The following is a 16,601-nucleotide window of genomic DNA, read 5'->3' on the forward strand; positions in this document are numbered from 1 at the left end:
TAATTTCTCTTTTATATGTTATCTTCCTTTTTTTATTAGTTTTTATTTCTCATTTTGTTTAAATTCTCATTTTTGAAAAATATTTAATAATTTATTTATAAATTTTATGTTTTACTGGAATATTTTTTTGAATGATTTTTTCTTATTTAATTTAATATAAACAAAAATGAAATTAATAATTTTTTATTTAATTTTTATTCACGACTTATAGTAGTAGGTGCATTGTTTTGTCTAATATTTGATTATTATTTTTTTGGGTTTATTCAATTTTTAATTCTTAATTAATTTATTTTTGTGTTGAAGAATTTTTATTGTTGAAAGGATTTTCATTGTTAAAATGATTTTCATTGTTATATTCAATCATTGGGACCAAACAATTTTAAAATAATTAATAATTTATGTGAATATAAGAAAAAAATATAAGAAAGAAGAAAAAAATATAAAGTTAAAATAATTAATGATGAATACTCATATATATATAAAATAAAATTAAAATAATTAATAATAAATGCTCATATAGAAATAATAAAAAAGATAAAAAAAAAATAGAGAGTTCATTTATTAGTAATAAATGAAAAGGAATGAGAGAGAAAATATATTAATATTTAATTAATAAATATATAAATTTAAAAATAAAAGTTAATCATGGTTACTAAAAGAGGCTAAATGAGCCAATTTTTGATAGTACATATGTTTAAATGATCTTTTATTAGTACATACGTCTAAGTGAGCTAGTTGTACTAGTACATACGTCTAAATGAGCTTTTTTCCTATTTTAAAACATTATTATTATTGGAAGTTTATTTGCTTTGTATTTAATACTTTAAAATTATTATTATTGAATGTTGTTTTTGTTTGGTATTTAATATTTTGATCATTTATAACTTTAAAGATATGAATTATTTTATTTTATTTTATTTTATTATTTATGTTTTAAATTTAAATTGTTATTTGGTTTCGGTGCACCGCGGGGAAACTCCATCCCCGATCGGGGCGGGGATGGTTTATATTTAAAAACCAAGTTGGGAATCGGGGCGGGGATCAGGGCGGGATAGGTAAATTCGGGGCGGGGATGGTATTGTCATTCACCGAACCGAACCGTCCCATTGTCATCCCTACTTTTGGCCAGCGCATAAAATAAATGTCTGGTAATACTTTTTTTTTCTTTTGACGAAAATGCCCCGTTGTGAGACGCAATCAGATGTCGTGTGAAAAATTTTTATTTTATTTTATTTTTGGAAAAAAAAATAAAAAAAAAATTGTCTCGCGAATGTCAGTTGCGTCTCGCGATTGAGGACGTCTCGCGACAAGGGCAAAATCATCCAAAAAAAGGAAAAGGTGTCACCATCGCTTTCTATTTTGAGCGATGGTCAAAAGTCAAATAAATGGTCGAAAAGTCAAATAAATGAATCATTAGGGTCATTTCGTCAAATTTTCCCTCAACCAGGGCTCGTGTGGGCTAAAATTAATCCCGGAAAAACAAAATTTATTTTTTGTTTTTACAATAAAAATGTAACATTATCCTTTAATTTAAAAAAATATATAATTTAATTCACTAATTATTTTACCTTAAAACATCTCCAATGGGCACGCAAATCCCATTATGCGTGCCCTTTTTCACTCGAACCGGACACTATTCGCAAACCCAAAATGCGTTTGGATGTTTCTCTCCTCTAGCTAACGCATATTTGTGTTGTTACAGTTCATTCCCATTTTAGTCATTTTTAAAATGGCCCTCATTCTATTTTTTCTTTTTTTATATATATAACCTATATATATATATAATCAAAATTAAGCCTTAAACTTAGTTTTTTTTCTTTTTAAGATAAAAGTTATAGTATTTTTAAATGTATAGTTAATCATTAAATTATATTAGATTTAAAATTTTATCTAATTTATTTATATTTTATAATTTATTTTATAGTTACGAATAAACATATAAATTTTTTTATTTTTTATTAATAATGTTTGTTTTAATATATTATGTTTGTTTATTTAAGTGTATTATTTAATTATTTTTGTTATGTATGAATTATTGATATATAATTAATTTTATTATATGAATAAGAAAAGATTGGGGTTAAATATGTGAAGTTGATAAATATATAGATAATATTAATAAGGTTAAAAAGTTAGTATAAAAAAAGAATATTCTTTTGAATTTGGAAATTGATTTTGGGGGTTGTAGATGAATTACTGTTTGATGTGATGTTTACTGTATTTTGGGTTTAAGAATGTGTTTGTGGGTTGGAGATGGTCTTAATTTACTGATTTTATCTATAATTTTTCGTTATTTCTTTATAAGTTCACTTTTAATTTTTTTTAAACTCACTTCATTCCGATTCTTGAATTCGTTTCTAAACCTAACTACAAAGAATAATTTTTGACTTAATAATGAGGTAAGAAGTCTTAAGAAAAAACAACAATGTTTGAAATAAAATATCGAGGCTATAATAACTTTAAAAAATAACAAAATATATCATATGAAGACTTAGTAATGTTTCTAATCGTAATTTTATTAACCTTTTTTATTTCTCCAATAAACATTAACATACAAAGGTAATGAAATTTATATGATTTATTTTAGAAATATATAGCAGCTAAAAAATTGAAATTTTTTTTTTGTTAGGAAGTGTTTGATAAAATAAATTATTATTTAATGTAAGTTTATTTGACAATAAATATTAATAATCACTTATTTTGATAAACTTGAGTGAAAATACATTAAAATAAAAAGTTAAAATGTCTAACTTATTTTAAAAAACAATTAATCATCCTACTCTAAATAAAATTAATAAAAAGAAATCAATTTATTCATTTAAATTTAATAAACTATTTTTTAAAATTTAATAATATAAAAGGAAATATATTCCATTTTATATATTTTTCTCTTTACAACTAACTTATACTCTTTTCTTAATTATGAGGTAGGAGATTATTCATGTTATAAGATTAGTTTTAAAAATAATTAAAATAAAGAAAGATTTTGCGATTAAATTTAAACAAATTATGTAATAAAAAATATAAAATTTAAGGCTATAATAACTTTAAAAAATTAACAAAAACATATTGAAGCCTTAGCGTACTAATTCTGAATGTAATTTATTGACCTTTTTTATTTCTTTGATAACATTAACATACATAGGTAATGAAATTTATATGATTTATTTTTGGAGCTAAAGAAATGAAAAAATTGTTAGGAGGTGTTTGATAAAAATAATTTTATTATTTAATTTAATATAAGTTTATTTGATAATACATATTAATAATCACTTATTTTGATAAATTAAAGTAAAAATATGTTAAAAAATAAAAAGTTAAAATATTTAACTTATTTTAAAAAACAATTAAACATTCAATTTATTCATTTAAATTTAATAAACTATTTCTTTTTTAAATTTAATAGAATATAATGAAATATATTCCATTTTATATTTTTTTTCTTTACAACTAACCTAGTCCCTCTTCTTAATTATGACGTATGACCTATTAATTTTGAAAATAAATTAAAAAAAAAGAAGGATGCGATCAAATCTAAACAAATTATGTAATAAAAATTATATATCTTTATATATATATATATATATATATATATATATATATATATATATATATATATATATATATATATATATATATATTTTGCAGTACTTTATAAAATATTTATAAATATTTTGCACGTTATAAAAAGTTGTTAGTGTTAATTGAATCTGGTTATTTAATAAATTGACTTGCACAGCCTCTCCTGATTCGACCAGGTCACCATGAGTAGGAAAAAAGCTTTTTAATTTACTTAGAAAACACGATCATTTATAAATCTCAACGATATTATTTTCAATATTACGCTTTATTACTCTATTTTATTTATTTAAGGAATAGAAAATACAAAGTAAAAGATTGAAATAAATTTTGAATGAAAATAAAAAATTTAATAACAATAAAAATTCGTTGATTTAATTAAGGTTATTTTCTTTGGTCCAATTACTAATTAGAAAATTAAATATTTGAAGTTATTTTTAATTAGCTAATTACCTTATTTTTTTTAAAATACTTATTTAAACGTATGTATAACTATCTCAGTTATACGTATAAACTAATATAAATTCATTTAAACGTGTATATTATCAAAAATTGGCTATTTAATACCGGTTAGTAAATAGAGTTATTTTTTTTTTAAAAAAAATTTGTTAATTAAATATTTATTTTTGTTCTCTTTTTCCTTTTTTTTATTAATTAATTAATCAATTTCTCTCTATTTTTTTATATTAATTAGTTAATTAATTTTTTTTTTATTTATCTATTATGTTAGTATTTTATATTTGATTATTTTAATTTTATTTTTTTCAAAACTATATATTTTTGTGTTCTTCCTGTATCAACATTAATTATTTTAAAATTGTCTCCTTAAAGAGTTATACCAAAAGAGTAATAATCAAGATTATACAAAATAAAAAAAAATAAAAATAGTAACTTAATGATTTTTTTTTACTATTATTATAAACCTGAATAAAAAAAATTAGATAAAAAGACTCTTAATTTTATTTTTTTTATATTAAAAAAAATAAATTATAACAAAATTTACAAAAAATATTACAAAGAAAAAAAAATAAAAGAAGATAAAAAGAAATAAATTAATAAATAAAAAATAAGAGAGATAAATTGATTAATTAATTAATAAAAGAAGAAAAGAGGGAGAAAAAAAGAATATTTAATTAATAAATATATAAAAAAAAATTAAATTAACTTTTTTTTATTGATCGAGACTAAATAAGCTAATTTTTTTATATTTACATCGGTTTAAATAAAATTTTATTAATTAATACGTCTAATTAAGTTAGTTGTACAAGTATATGTACGATCTAAACCTTTTTATTTTCGCTTAATTTCACTTTGAATTTGATAAATGTATTATATGAAGCATGTGTTATTTTGATTCTTGCTCTTGCTCCAGAATGATGAAAAGCTCCAGAATGATGAAAAATTATGCGCAACTCAGGTGGAAGTCATGCAACTCAGGTGGAAGTCATGTTCACTTTTTTTTATTTTTATTTTTATTTTATTGGCATAGGAGATGTTTGTTGAACCTCTTCTTTTGATATCCAAAAATAAAATGATACCAAATATATATATATATATATATTTATATAAATTAGTATTTTATTTTCATTATTTAGTATTTAATTTATTCAATTATATTTATTTAATTATATAGTTTAATATATTAAATTTATTAAATAAGAATATAACAATAACAATTATGTTTTTAGATGTGATCAATACAAAGGACTTAAAATTTAGATATTTATGTTAATTTAATTCAATGTTTTATCATAATATATTTAAAATTTTCAATATTTATAAAGACAAAAAAAAAATACTCTAAACTTGTAAATACAAAAAATCTACATACTCAATTCATAAATTTTAAAATAATAATTTTAATTATTTTTGAATAAGTAAAAACAAAATAACTAAAACCAAAGTCGAAACCTAATCAAACAATTAATTGAATTAATTATTATAAAAATTAAATTCTAAACTAATTAAAGATAATGGCCAAAGAAAATAAATAAAATAATTTGAGATAAATGTTATATCCATTTTGTCTTAAATTAATTTTAAAATAATCAAAAGAGATTAAAATAAATAATTTAAGATAAATGTTGTGTCAAGTTTATCCCAAATAAATTATTTATTAAACCCAAAAATATACAAAAGTAAAATAAATTGACAAAATAAATTTCATATTTATTTTAAATATTTTGTATATTTTAATATATTTAAAACAAAATTAAAAGGGTGAAAGAAAAATTAATTTCAAATAAACTTTTAATGTTAAAATAAAGAAGTAAATATGTAATCGGGAGTAGCCGAAATTTGGAAGAATGACTGCAGGTAAAACCACGGTCTTCGGATAGGCGTTGGATTCTCATACAACTCCCAGGAGTCGCCCACGTCGCCCATTGCAACGAAAGGAGCCCGCTTCCATGAAGCACAAGATTAGTTAATGCGTGCTCCATCGTCGTTAGCTGAAACACGACGAAATGCCCAACCACGGACAAAACGTGGACAGAACGGAACGCTAATGGAGCATCCTACGTTCGATTTTACACCCAAAATGACGTCGTTAAAAGTCTGGTTTGTCTTCTTCCTCGCGACGAAGAATAGGATAAGGGCGAATTTCATCATTGATTTGTCAAATATGGAACTTCACCGATAGTCCACCATATCGACTGATTCGAAATCTGAAATGATCACCCTACCAAGGTGATCATTTCGCCTACAATCATAGACCTCGTCAAGAACAGTCAAAACGTCATTGATGACTTTTGACTAAATCTAATCAACTTGCTTCCTGAACTAACTTCAGGAGGCTATAAATAGCTTTCCTTGATGAATATAAAAGCAAAGAGATCAACTCTCAAGCCTTCAATCTGAGTTTTCAGAAAATCCACCATTAAAGCTTCAAACTTTTAATTTTTTGAAATTTTCGTATCAAGGCTTAAAGCTCAGATCCAGACATCCTAAAAGTTTCTTTAAGGTCTAAGTAGTATTCTCCGATCCTTGGTAAACTTCTAATCACCCTCTAATTCAATCTTATAGTTTGAAATTAAAATTTTTATATTTCAGTTTCATAAGTTTGTATACTACCTGATTGTTGAATTTTCTTATTGAAAAACGATCATTGGATCATTTACAAGTTTTCTGTTGAAGCTAAAACCGATCTAAAATAGAAACCCCCAAATTTAAATTTGGAAAAAATAAAAATCAGGTTTTTCTCTTCTTGAGCTCAAGAACAAAAGTCTAGAAAACTTCCCAACATGTTTATAATGATGTTGGGAACCTATTTGAATCATGTTTGATTCATCCCGATCATTTTGATCAAAATCAAAATTTTCAAAATAAATGAAAATTTTAAGTTTGTGAATTTGTCCAAACGAATAGGCAAGGTTCATCTTTTGGTACTAATCAATCATATAGAGTATAAGAAAGCTATTGTCAAAATCCTTACATTTCATTACAACTAAAAAACCAAAAACCCAATGTTGGTCTCCAAATTGTTTTGATGAAATCGAACATCATCCAGGTTGAATGAAACCTTGAGATGATGTTCACAATGTTCCTGGGAGCTTTGTGAAGCTACCTAGACCTTTGGATCGAAGACTCCAAACCTCAATCAAAACTACAAAACATGCAGTTTTGATGTTCTTGAGGACCGATAGGTCCGACCGAGGAATTTTAGTTATGACCGAGGAATTTCAACTAGGACCGAGAGGTCCGACCGATGATTTTGACATCCGACCGAGAATTCTAACATAAGACCAAGGAGTCTCGCACCCGAACGAGAATTTCTGAATCTATGACTGATGAAGTTAGCCCTAGGCTAATCCAAGAGGCCAAGATTGGTGGTTTCCGCACCTCGACCATGGATCTCCGAACCCCGACCGAGGATCTCTAACTTAGGACCGAGGTCTTAGACCCCGACCGATAAAAACGCACCCAAGACCGAGGACACCGGTCCTAGGGTCTATTTAATTGCATTTTTTAATTTCCAAAATTATTTTTTTATAATTTTGGGAATTCAAATCATTTTAAACAAAATCCAAAAAAATAAAAAAAATGATTTCAAAATATTTTTGGAATATTTTCCACAAAATAATATTTTGATAAGGATTCGTTTGAGATTTATTTTTAAACCTTAATGTCGTTTAAACTGATATTCTTCAAGTATATTCATTCATAGTCATCACCATCAGCAATAAATACCAACATTTAAATATTATTGTTACAATTTTTAATACACAAAAAACATTTGCATGTCAAGGACCAGAAAAATAATTGGTTAAAATAAAAGGTTATACAATCAATTTTCAAAATTCAATATTTTATAAAGTAGAGACCGTTTTAAAACGGGTACGAAGGATAAAGCGCAAAAGTTTTTTTCGAGTATTATCAAACTTCAAACTAAACGAAACTCTAGTAAAAAATATGTTTGTACACGTATACTTTTTATTAATTTAAAAAAAGCAATTGGAGATTCTATTTTAAATAAATAATCTTTTAAATTAATTAATTTAGATACAAATTTTCAAAAATTAAATTTTAATTTGATTATTTAAAATATAAAAAAATTGTTTAATTTGAATTCAAAACGTGTGAGGATTTGTTTAAAATTTTTTAAAATAATGTCTAATAATTAGGTTGAAATTTTTGGAACCTTATGTTTTGTTGGGACTAGAGTTTTTTCTTCTCATTTTTTGTTTTCCAAGTTTTGTTTCTCTTTTAACTAATACGTGTCTGTGTGCTCAACATTTTTTATTTTATTTTTATAACAAATGTCTTTTGGCTTTTTTTTTTCAATAAATGGACCTTAGAAAAAAGAAAAAGAAAAAAACAAAGATGATAATTATGACATATGTTTCTTAATGATTAAGAGCAGTGGCGGACTCAGAAATATTTTCTCGGGGGCCAAATACCTAATAACGTAACATTTTTTGGCTATCAAATAAATGCATTTTTTAATTAAAATTTTACTCGATAATTACATAAAAATACTAATAAGCACAATTACTAAATTATTCTTGTCCATGAGTCGGTACAAAAGAAGACAAATATCTTCATTACGTTGACTATATTAATCAATCAATTCAAGAAAATTTCCTTTATTTGATGAACTACTTGACTCATCATGTCCTCGAAAAGGTAATCCTTGCCTCAATAGAAAGCGTGTTACATCAAATATTGTCGTTAAACATGTGTGATAATTTATTTCTATATCACGACCATGTGTACGTAAAACGTTTCTCACGTTATGTCTTTGATCTTAAAATGATTCAAATTGAATTCTAGCTTCATTATGACAACTATTTGAAGTTCTCATATGACGATTGAATCTTTCTAATTCTCTTTTCTAATTTTTGTACTCATCTCCTATAAATGTATCATCTACGTTTTCTCTATTTAAAGGTTTGAAAAAATAACACCACAAACAAAATGATGCATCTTTTGATATGCTATATTCTAACCATGTATATTTGATCAGTAACATTAGACTCATTAGTAGGCTCATTAATTGATTGAGAAGACTCATGCTGGTCATATGATGTAGAAGTACAAATTCGTTTATAGAACATCTTCATTATTCTATATCCTACATAAAATAAATGATTAAAAATAAATATGTGTCACAACCCCTAAATAAAATCTAACAAATACATTTATTTGTTGAAATAATTTAAAATTAATTTAAAATTAAGAAATATAAAATAATATTTTACCCTTATATTTATATAAATGGTTATTTTACCTTTATATTTATAAGTAATTTGTATTATTAATTATATTAAAATTAATAAAATATATATATATATAAATAAATTATAATATAAATGTAGTTTTAAAATAAATAATAATATTATATGATTTTCATTATTTTATATATAATTCTTTATATTTTAACTTATATAAATAAATGTTATTTATAGATTAACTAAAATTTATGTATTATTATAAATATTGTATTTTAGAAAAAAAAAATTGTATAAAATAAAATATTAATAATAATTACTTGTATTTTAGAAAATATTTTTTTTGTATAAAATAAAATATTAATAATAATTACTTTAATAAAATTATATTTGAAATTAGAATACTATAATTATAAATTAGTTTTTATAAAAGGAAGGGTTAGTTTATTATAAATGTATAAAGGGTTTGATCACCTGACCTCTACTATACATTTTAGCTCCAAAACCACTAAGGCAAAGCCTTATTTGATAAACATATATATAATATCTAAAAAGTTTTACCCTGGTTGGGGGAGGCCCGGGCCCCCAAGGCCCCCCTTGTAGGTCCGCCACTGATTAAGAGTACTGAACTAAAATTCAAAAATTGTTTTGGATTTTCTTTACCATTTAAATTTAAGCTATATTATGGACTTAAAATATGAGAAGTGATAAGGAGAAAATTTAGGAGATGGAAGGTGGAACGTGTCATCACATCATTGGTTAAAAAAAATAAAATGTGAGAAGAGAAAAAAGAGATAAAAAATTTATTATTTTTGCAGCTAATTGCATTATGTAATTTTCTCCCCCAATATATATATATATATATATATATTTTATTTGTGAGAAAATACCAACCTAACACCTATAAAACTATTGAAATAGACGTACAATTATTTAAGAGTTTTTTTTTATTTGTGTGTGGTGCAAGCTTTTATGGTAATATATATAGGGATATACATTAGAAGAATAATGTTTGTTACCAGAATTTATTATATATAATATTGATATGTGGCATAAATTGAAAGAGGTTTTGTGGCCATTAATAATTAAATATAAATTGAATGAGTGGCAATAGATGAATGTATATCTTTTTTTGGTTGTTTAGGTATCATTTGGATAGCAAAGTCTTGTTATTATTCACCTGTTCACAGGAATCACAGCTTACTAATTATATTTTTGATTATTGCGTTGATATTTGATCGCATAAATATTATTGGTTATTTTGATAAAAAAAAAAATCAAACCGATATAATCGTTTTTCAATTACTTAGGTGTTATATAGTCATAAATTTTGTGGGTTTAATAAGTTTGCACATTTTGAAACAGGTAAATACATTATTTTTAATTTAATACAAAATTATTATTATTTTCAAAATTTTGGAATATATAAATGTTTATATGTAATTTATTTTTTAAATCTAGGCTTAAATCTAATATAACCTGTACATATATATATTTGCACTTTATGTATCATAAATTTACCAAACAAATGATCAAACATGATAGGAGGCCACAATTTTTGTTTTGGAGTGGTTACTCAACAAAGTTAAAACTCAATATATCTTTATTTATAATCACGATACAATGGTTACATTGGGGTCGAAATATTGGGGTCATTCCGACCCGACCAAATAGGATAAATCAAGAAACAAATATTTTGGGTCAAAAATTAGGTCGGTACTTGATTACCTATAGCTATTCAAAATCGAAAAAATAAGGATGACTTTTTTTTATAATTATAATTTTTTATAAGTTAAAAGACTTTTAATATTTATTTTATAATTAAAAAAACATTACTTTTAATATTATCATTGTTTTATCACTCTGTAGACTCATATTTATTTTGTTAAGGTATAGTTACAATCTCATTTTAAAAAGAAAAATAATTTATAAAAAAATGAATTCTTGAAAAAAAAATGTTAATTTATAAAATACACTGGTCATTCAAAATAAATTCCCTAATAAATTGAGTCTAGGTCGAGTTACTACTCATCGGTCTGAACCTGAACCTGATCCTGATATTTACGAATCACTTAGTTCGAATCCTTCCAAGTAAGGGGACAATGTCAAGTTATGCATCCACTAGAGGCGTCAATGAATACTTAGGCCAGTCAGTAAGAACAGATAAATAGTTCTTCCACACCAATGGAAATACGATCGAATAGTTGAATATCTATGTCTGCCTTTACTTTATGTTGGGCCTTCAAGAAGGCAAAGAAAAGGCTATTTGGAGATCTAAGAGTAGCAAGATAACCCGCATTTTCGCTTATCGAGCCTTTTGGAAAGACAATGAAATCGGTTTTTGTTTAAGGAATAATATTTGAAATTTTACCAAGCCTATTCTTTTACAAAATAACGTTTCTTAAATTATACTATCTATTTATATAACACAAATCGCGTTAAAAAAGTAGAAAACCTATGAATATATTTTATAAATCACACAAATAAACAAGGTGCCAACATGCTATTTTTAATCCATAATAAGAAATCAACCAAAAAAAAAAAATGTTAGACCCTCAAATTTAAAGAGGAGTTATGACTATACTATTCATATTTGCCCTCACAAAAGTTAATGTAGTATTAAAAGTAACATAAATGACAATTTTCTATTGAATTTATCATAAATATCAATTTTTCATTAATATAAAAGAATATATACTTAGGGTTAAATATCATACTTATTTATTTTAAATTGATAATAATTTAAAATATATATTCTTCACAACAATTGAATCAATATTTATTTTATAATATAATTTATTATTTTAAAATAATTCTTAATTTATTTAAATTTATAATTGATTATTTTAAACATTTTAATAAATATATATTGTTTATTTTCAAATAGAGTTTAATACTGGAATTTAAAAAATTTACAAGTCCAAAATTTTAAATTGATAAAATTTAAATTAAAATGAATTTTGTTTTAATCTTCTTATATATAATAATATAATTGATTAAAAAAACAATTCCCTATAAATCCCTCTTTTTCAAATTTATGCAAAATAATTCTTTTGAGTTTATCATTAGTAAATATATATATATATTATTTTTATTATAAATTTTAAAACAGATATAATTAAATCAAATTGTAATATTATGACCGGATAGGAAATAAATTATATAATTGTTTTTAATATATTTGAATTTTTATAAATTAATAAAAATTAAATTTATCAAAATCGTAATAATAATAATAATAATAATAATAATAATAATAATAATAATAAAAGAATGGTTGATAACACAAATACATCCCGTCGATAAAATCGCCGTCTCCATCTCAAGGTCCGATTAAATTGTGGTCTATATCATTAGATCAAGTTAGAGAAGTTTAATTCATCCAAAAAAAACCCAGATAAATGTGGACTTCATCGTAAGATTTCGAATCCCATTCTTCCTCTCACAAGGAACTGTAAATCATTCATGAAAGGAGTTGGATTACCTTTACCCTTTTCCTCTTCAGACGACCAGTTTTGGAACCTTGAAGGTGGAAGCGGAGGCGGATTCGGATGGGCCACAATTGGAAACACCTTGTTTGTCCTTGTCCTTTTATCTATTTGGCATCTCGCAGCCATAAACAAGACTTTGCTTTGGTTTCGTCTTCGATTAGGGTTCGTTTTCACGCGTCACCAACACACTTCCAATGCTCAACCTGTTAATCTCACTTCCAACTCCACAGTTGCTTCTTCTTCGTCTATGGAGGATTGCTCAACTCGGTAACTACTTCTGTCACGCTTTTAACTTTCTGTATTCGTTTGGTTTCTTTCTTCGATATTCAAATGAACATTCTTTCTTGCCTTTTTTTTCTACAGAGTATCTGAACTCATACCGGATTCTGATCTCACGTCCTTAATTGATATTTTAGACGATAAATTCAATGAAGATGTGAAATGGGTTAATTTGATTAACAGAAAGAACAATAGTGTAGCCTATGAAGCCAAGTGCTGCAAACCAAAGGTTAGTTACTGCAAGAAAGATAAACCCTATGTTTTCAATTAGGATTGTATGATGAACTTTATGAAATTGTGGATGCAGGATGTAAACATATTTATGATTATTTAGTCAATTATGATGGATTTTTTTATAGTTTAAACAATACACTTATGCAACAAATGAAAGCTGAATTTTTCTTCTGTTTTTGTATAGGATGGCCCTATGAAGTACTTGAGTTTGACAATACTTGACAATTGCTCTCCTGAAATGCTGCAAGATTTTTATATGAATAATGATTACAGGAAGCAATGGGACAAAACCTTCATTGATCATCACCAATTGCAGTTGGATAAAAGTGGAACAGAAATTTGTCAGATGATTAAGAAATTTCCTCTTCTTACACCAAGAGAGTATATAATAGCTTGGAGAACTTGGAAAACTGAAGATGGTACCTTCTATTGTATCTCTAAGGTATCAATTAAACTAAATCATTTCGAGTTGAGATGATTGTAAGACTTGATATACTGTAGTTGATGATCTTGGAATTAACTTGAATTGATTTTCTGCATTAATCAGGAATGTGAACATCCTATGGCCCCAATACAGAAGAAGTATGTTCGTGTTAAGTGCTTTAGATCTGGTTGGAGAATTAGCAAAGGTATGTTTTTCTGCTTTACTTCTAATGTTTTCTTCACATTTTCCATTAAAATTGAAGATGGTATTAAGGTTATATCATTGACCAAATTACTCTTACTTTATTTTTATAGCATGTTAAATTATTAAACAATAAAGACATTTTGGAATTTTATTCAAATGACACAAATAACTCACTTCTTATATCAAACAAGGTTATTTGGAAATCATAAGTTGGTTATTCAAATAACCCCAAATCAATCAAGGTCTAAGAGTAACACCAAAAAGGACAAAACCCAAAACATGAAAAGTATTCATCAATACATATGTGAAGTTGTGAGAACAGATGCTTGAAGTTTGATAATGTTCTTTATAGCATAACTCTAGTGACTGATTATGCTATAAGTAGCACATTCTTGGTAGTTTGTTTACTTTTTGTACACATCATAGGTTTGGTTTTCTACACTATGGCGGTGGGGATATTGTATTTGTATATGTGCACTTTTCAAATATTCAATTATCGCCCCTTTTGGTTAGACAAAAACAGAAATAATAGCAAAACATTTAAATCCCTAGTTCTTGATAGATACAAACACTTGAAGAAGGAAGCCTTCTTTCTCTTCCCGAAACTCTTTTCTTGGAAATATCCTCTTGTTCTCTTCTTTACAAATTAAAAAAAAATCTAAATTCAAGTATGAATTTGGCGATTTCTCATTCAGATCGAGATACAACTAAAAATTTACTCAAGAAACTCAGTTACCAAATGGGCTGGCTCTATGTTGTGGGTGATGGAGAGAAATTCATCAATGAATTTGTGTGATAAAATAACTCCCACAATCAAGAGAGCCATTTCTTGTTTCTGTTCTATGGCTATGTTTGGTTCAGGCAGTATTGGATGAAACTGCAGTATATGATATCATTTTTTATCTTATTTCTACAAACATAGGAATTTAATTCCAATTATACTCATCCAAACACAGCCTTAACATGTGTGTTGCACCTGTTATATGCAGTGCCAGGCCGTAACGCATCAGAAATCAAGCTGATTCATCAAGAAGATGCTGGCTTAAACCCAGAAATGGCAAAATTAGCCTTCACAAAAGGCATATGGGATTACATATGCAAAATGGACAATGCATTTCGCAAATATAACGAAAACCTCTCAAGAATAACTTCAACTGAAGTTTTAACGCCTCCTCCAACTGCAACAACATTAAAAACATCAACTGAAGTTTTAACGCCTCCTCCAACTGCAACAACATTAAAAACATCAACTGAAAGAGTGGTTGTAAAGAAGAGAAAGTTAGTTGATGGCGACAGTTGTGTGGACGGAGGTCCTCCAACTAAAAAATCATTGGCTAACGTTCTAATTCTTTTGGGCGGTGTTTGCGTAGTTTGTTGCTCTCAGTCTAATCTAGGCGCAAAAGTTGCTACTGCTTTTATATGGAGTAAACTCACTAAACCAGCTGGTGCCTCGTTCAAGCTTTGGAGGAGACCCAGTTCATAGTTTTCGATTCTTTTTTGTTTATTTTTTCGGGGATACCTTTACTTTGATAAGGTTTGGTCTGGAATGTCGAAGTCTAACCGTTCTGATTGAATAATTTTATAAAATTACAAGTTAATTATATATTGTATACTTTGTACTTGTTTGTAGTTGTTTATTCATTCTTATTATAATGTACTCTTTCCAACCTTTCATAAGTTTTATATTTTTTTTCACTATAATTTTATATTTGCTTTATTAGTCAAACATATACCCTTCATAACTATTCATACTTTTTATTACAGTAATTATCACTCAAATAAACAATTAATACACACAATTAAAAATTTTAAACCTAACACTTACTTACTTTTCCTATCTCTACTCAATTTAAAGTTTCTCTTCTCTAAATATTATTCGTGCTCGACATCTTCTTTAAATACACCATCGACGAAGGGAGTCTGGTTCATCTGTTATTCTTCCTATGAGCGACATCGATTCGTGCTCGCATTTAAGATTGAGTCAGAATCAGTCGATTTCTTGCTCGAATCATGGGTCCCTGAGATTATGCCGGAGTCTTGGTTACATACATGACCGGATTCGACGCCTGGTGGGTTCAACTTGCTTTATTCGTCGGATATGAAAAATATTTCATCGATAGTAGTTGAGTCAAAGACTTTGACTCTGATATCCGTTAAATCGGACTCCTCTTCGTCGATGGTGGTTGAATCAGACTCTTTGGCCATGGTACTGGACACCGATGCAATGGAGGTCAACTATGGAAATTTTGGCTATTTATTGTACAAAAGAAATTTTTAGAGTGTAATTTATATTATCTGATTGATCAATAAATAATTTAATTAGATATCACCTGACTGGTATCAACAAAAGGGTAAGACAATAAATAGCCAAAATTTCCTACGTCTCTCTGTTGCATCAGTGTCCAGTACCATGCCAAAGAGTCCGATTCAACCACCATCGACGAAGAGAGTTCGATTTATCGGATATCGGAGCCAAAGTCTCTGATTCAACCACCATCAATGAAATACTTTCCATATCCGAAGCGAGTTGAACCCACTAGGCGTTGAATCCGGCCATGTAGGTAACCAAGACTCCGGCATACTCTCAGGGACCCATGAATCGAGCCGACTGATTCTGGCTCAATCCTAACACGAATCGATGTTGCTCATAGTGAGAATAACAAATGAATCGAACTCCCCTTTGTCAATGGTATATTTAGAAAAGATGTCGAACATGAATGA

At 26.4% G+C, this 16,601-nt stretch overlaps 1 protein-coding gene across 1 annotated transcript; it reads left to right on the forward strand.

Annotated features, from left to right (window-relative positions):
• The first annotated feature begins 12,589 nt into the window (after window positions 1-12,589).
• On the forward strand, window positions 12,590-15,481 carry LOC124922088. Its single transcript, XM_047462813.1, has 5 exons — window positions 12,590-13,006; window positions 13,103-13,247; window positions 13,437-13,694; window positions 13,800-13,881; window positions 14,870-15,481. Exons 1-5 carry the CDS (start codon window positions 12,714-12,716, stop codon window positions 15,361-15,363), a joined length of 1,272 nt encoding a protein of 423 aa, XP_047318769.1. The 5' UTR covers window positions 12,590-12,713; the 3' UTR covers window positions 15,364-15,481.
• Window positions 15,482-16,601: the final 1,120 nt, after the last annotated feature.

Source organism: Impatiens glandulifera, chromosome 1 (assembly GCF_907164915.1).
Source record: "Impatiens glandulifera chromosome 1, dImpGla2.1, whole genome shotgun sequence".
In the NCBI taxonomy this organism is placed as follows: Eukaryota; Viridiplantae; Streptophyta; class Magnoliopsida; order Ericales; family Balsaminaceae; genus Impatiens; species Impatiens glandulifera.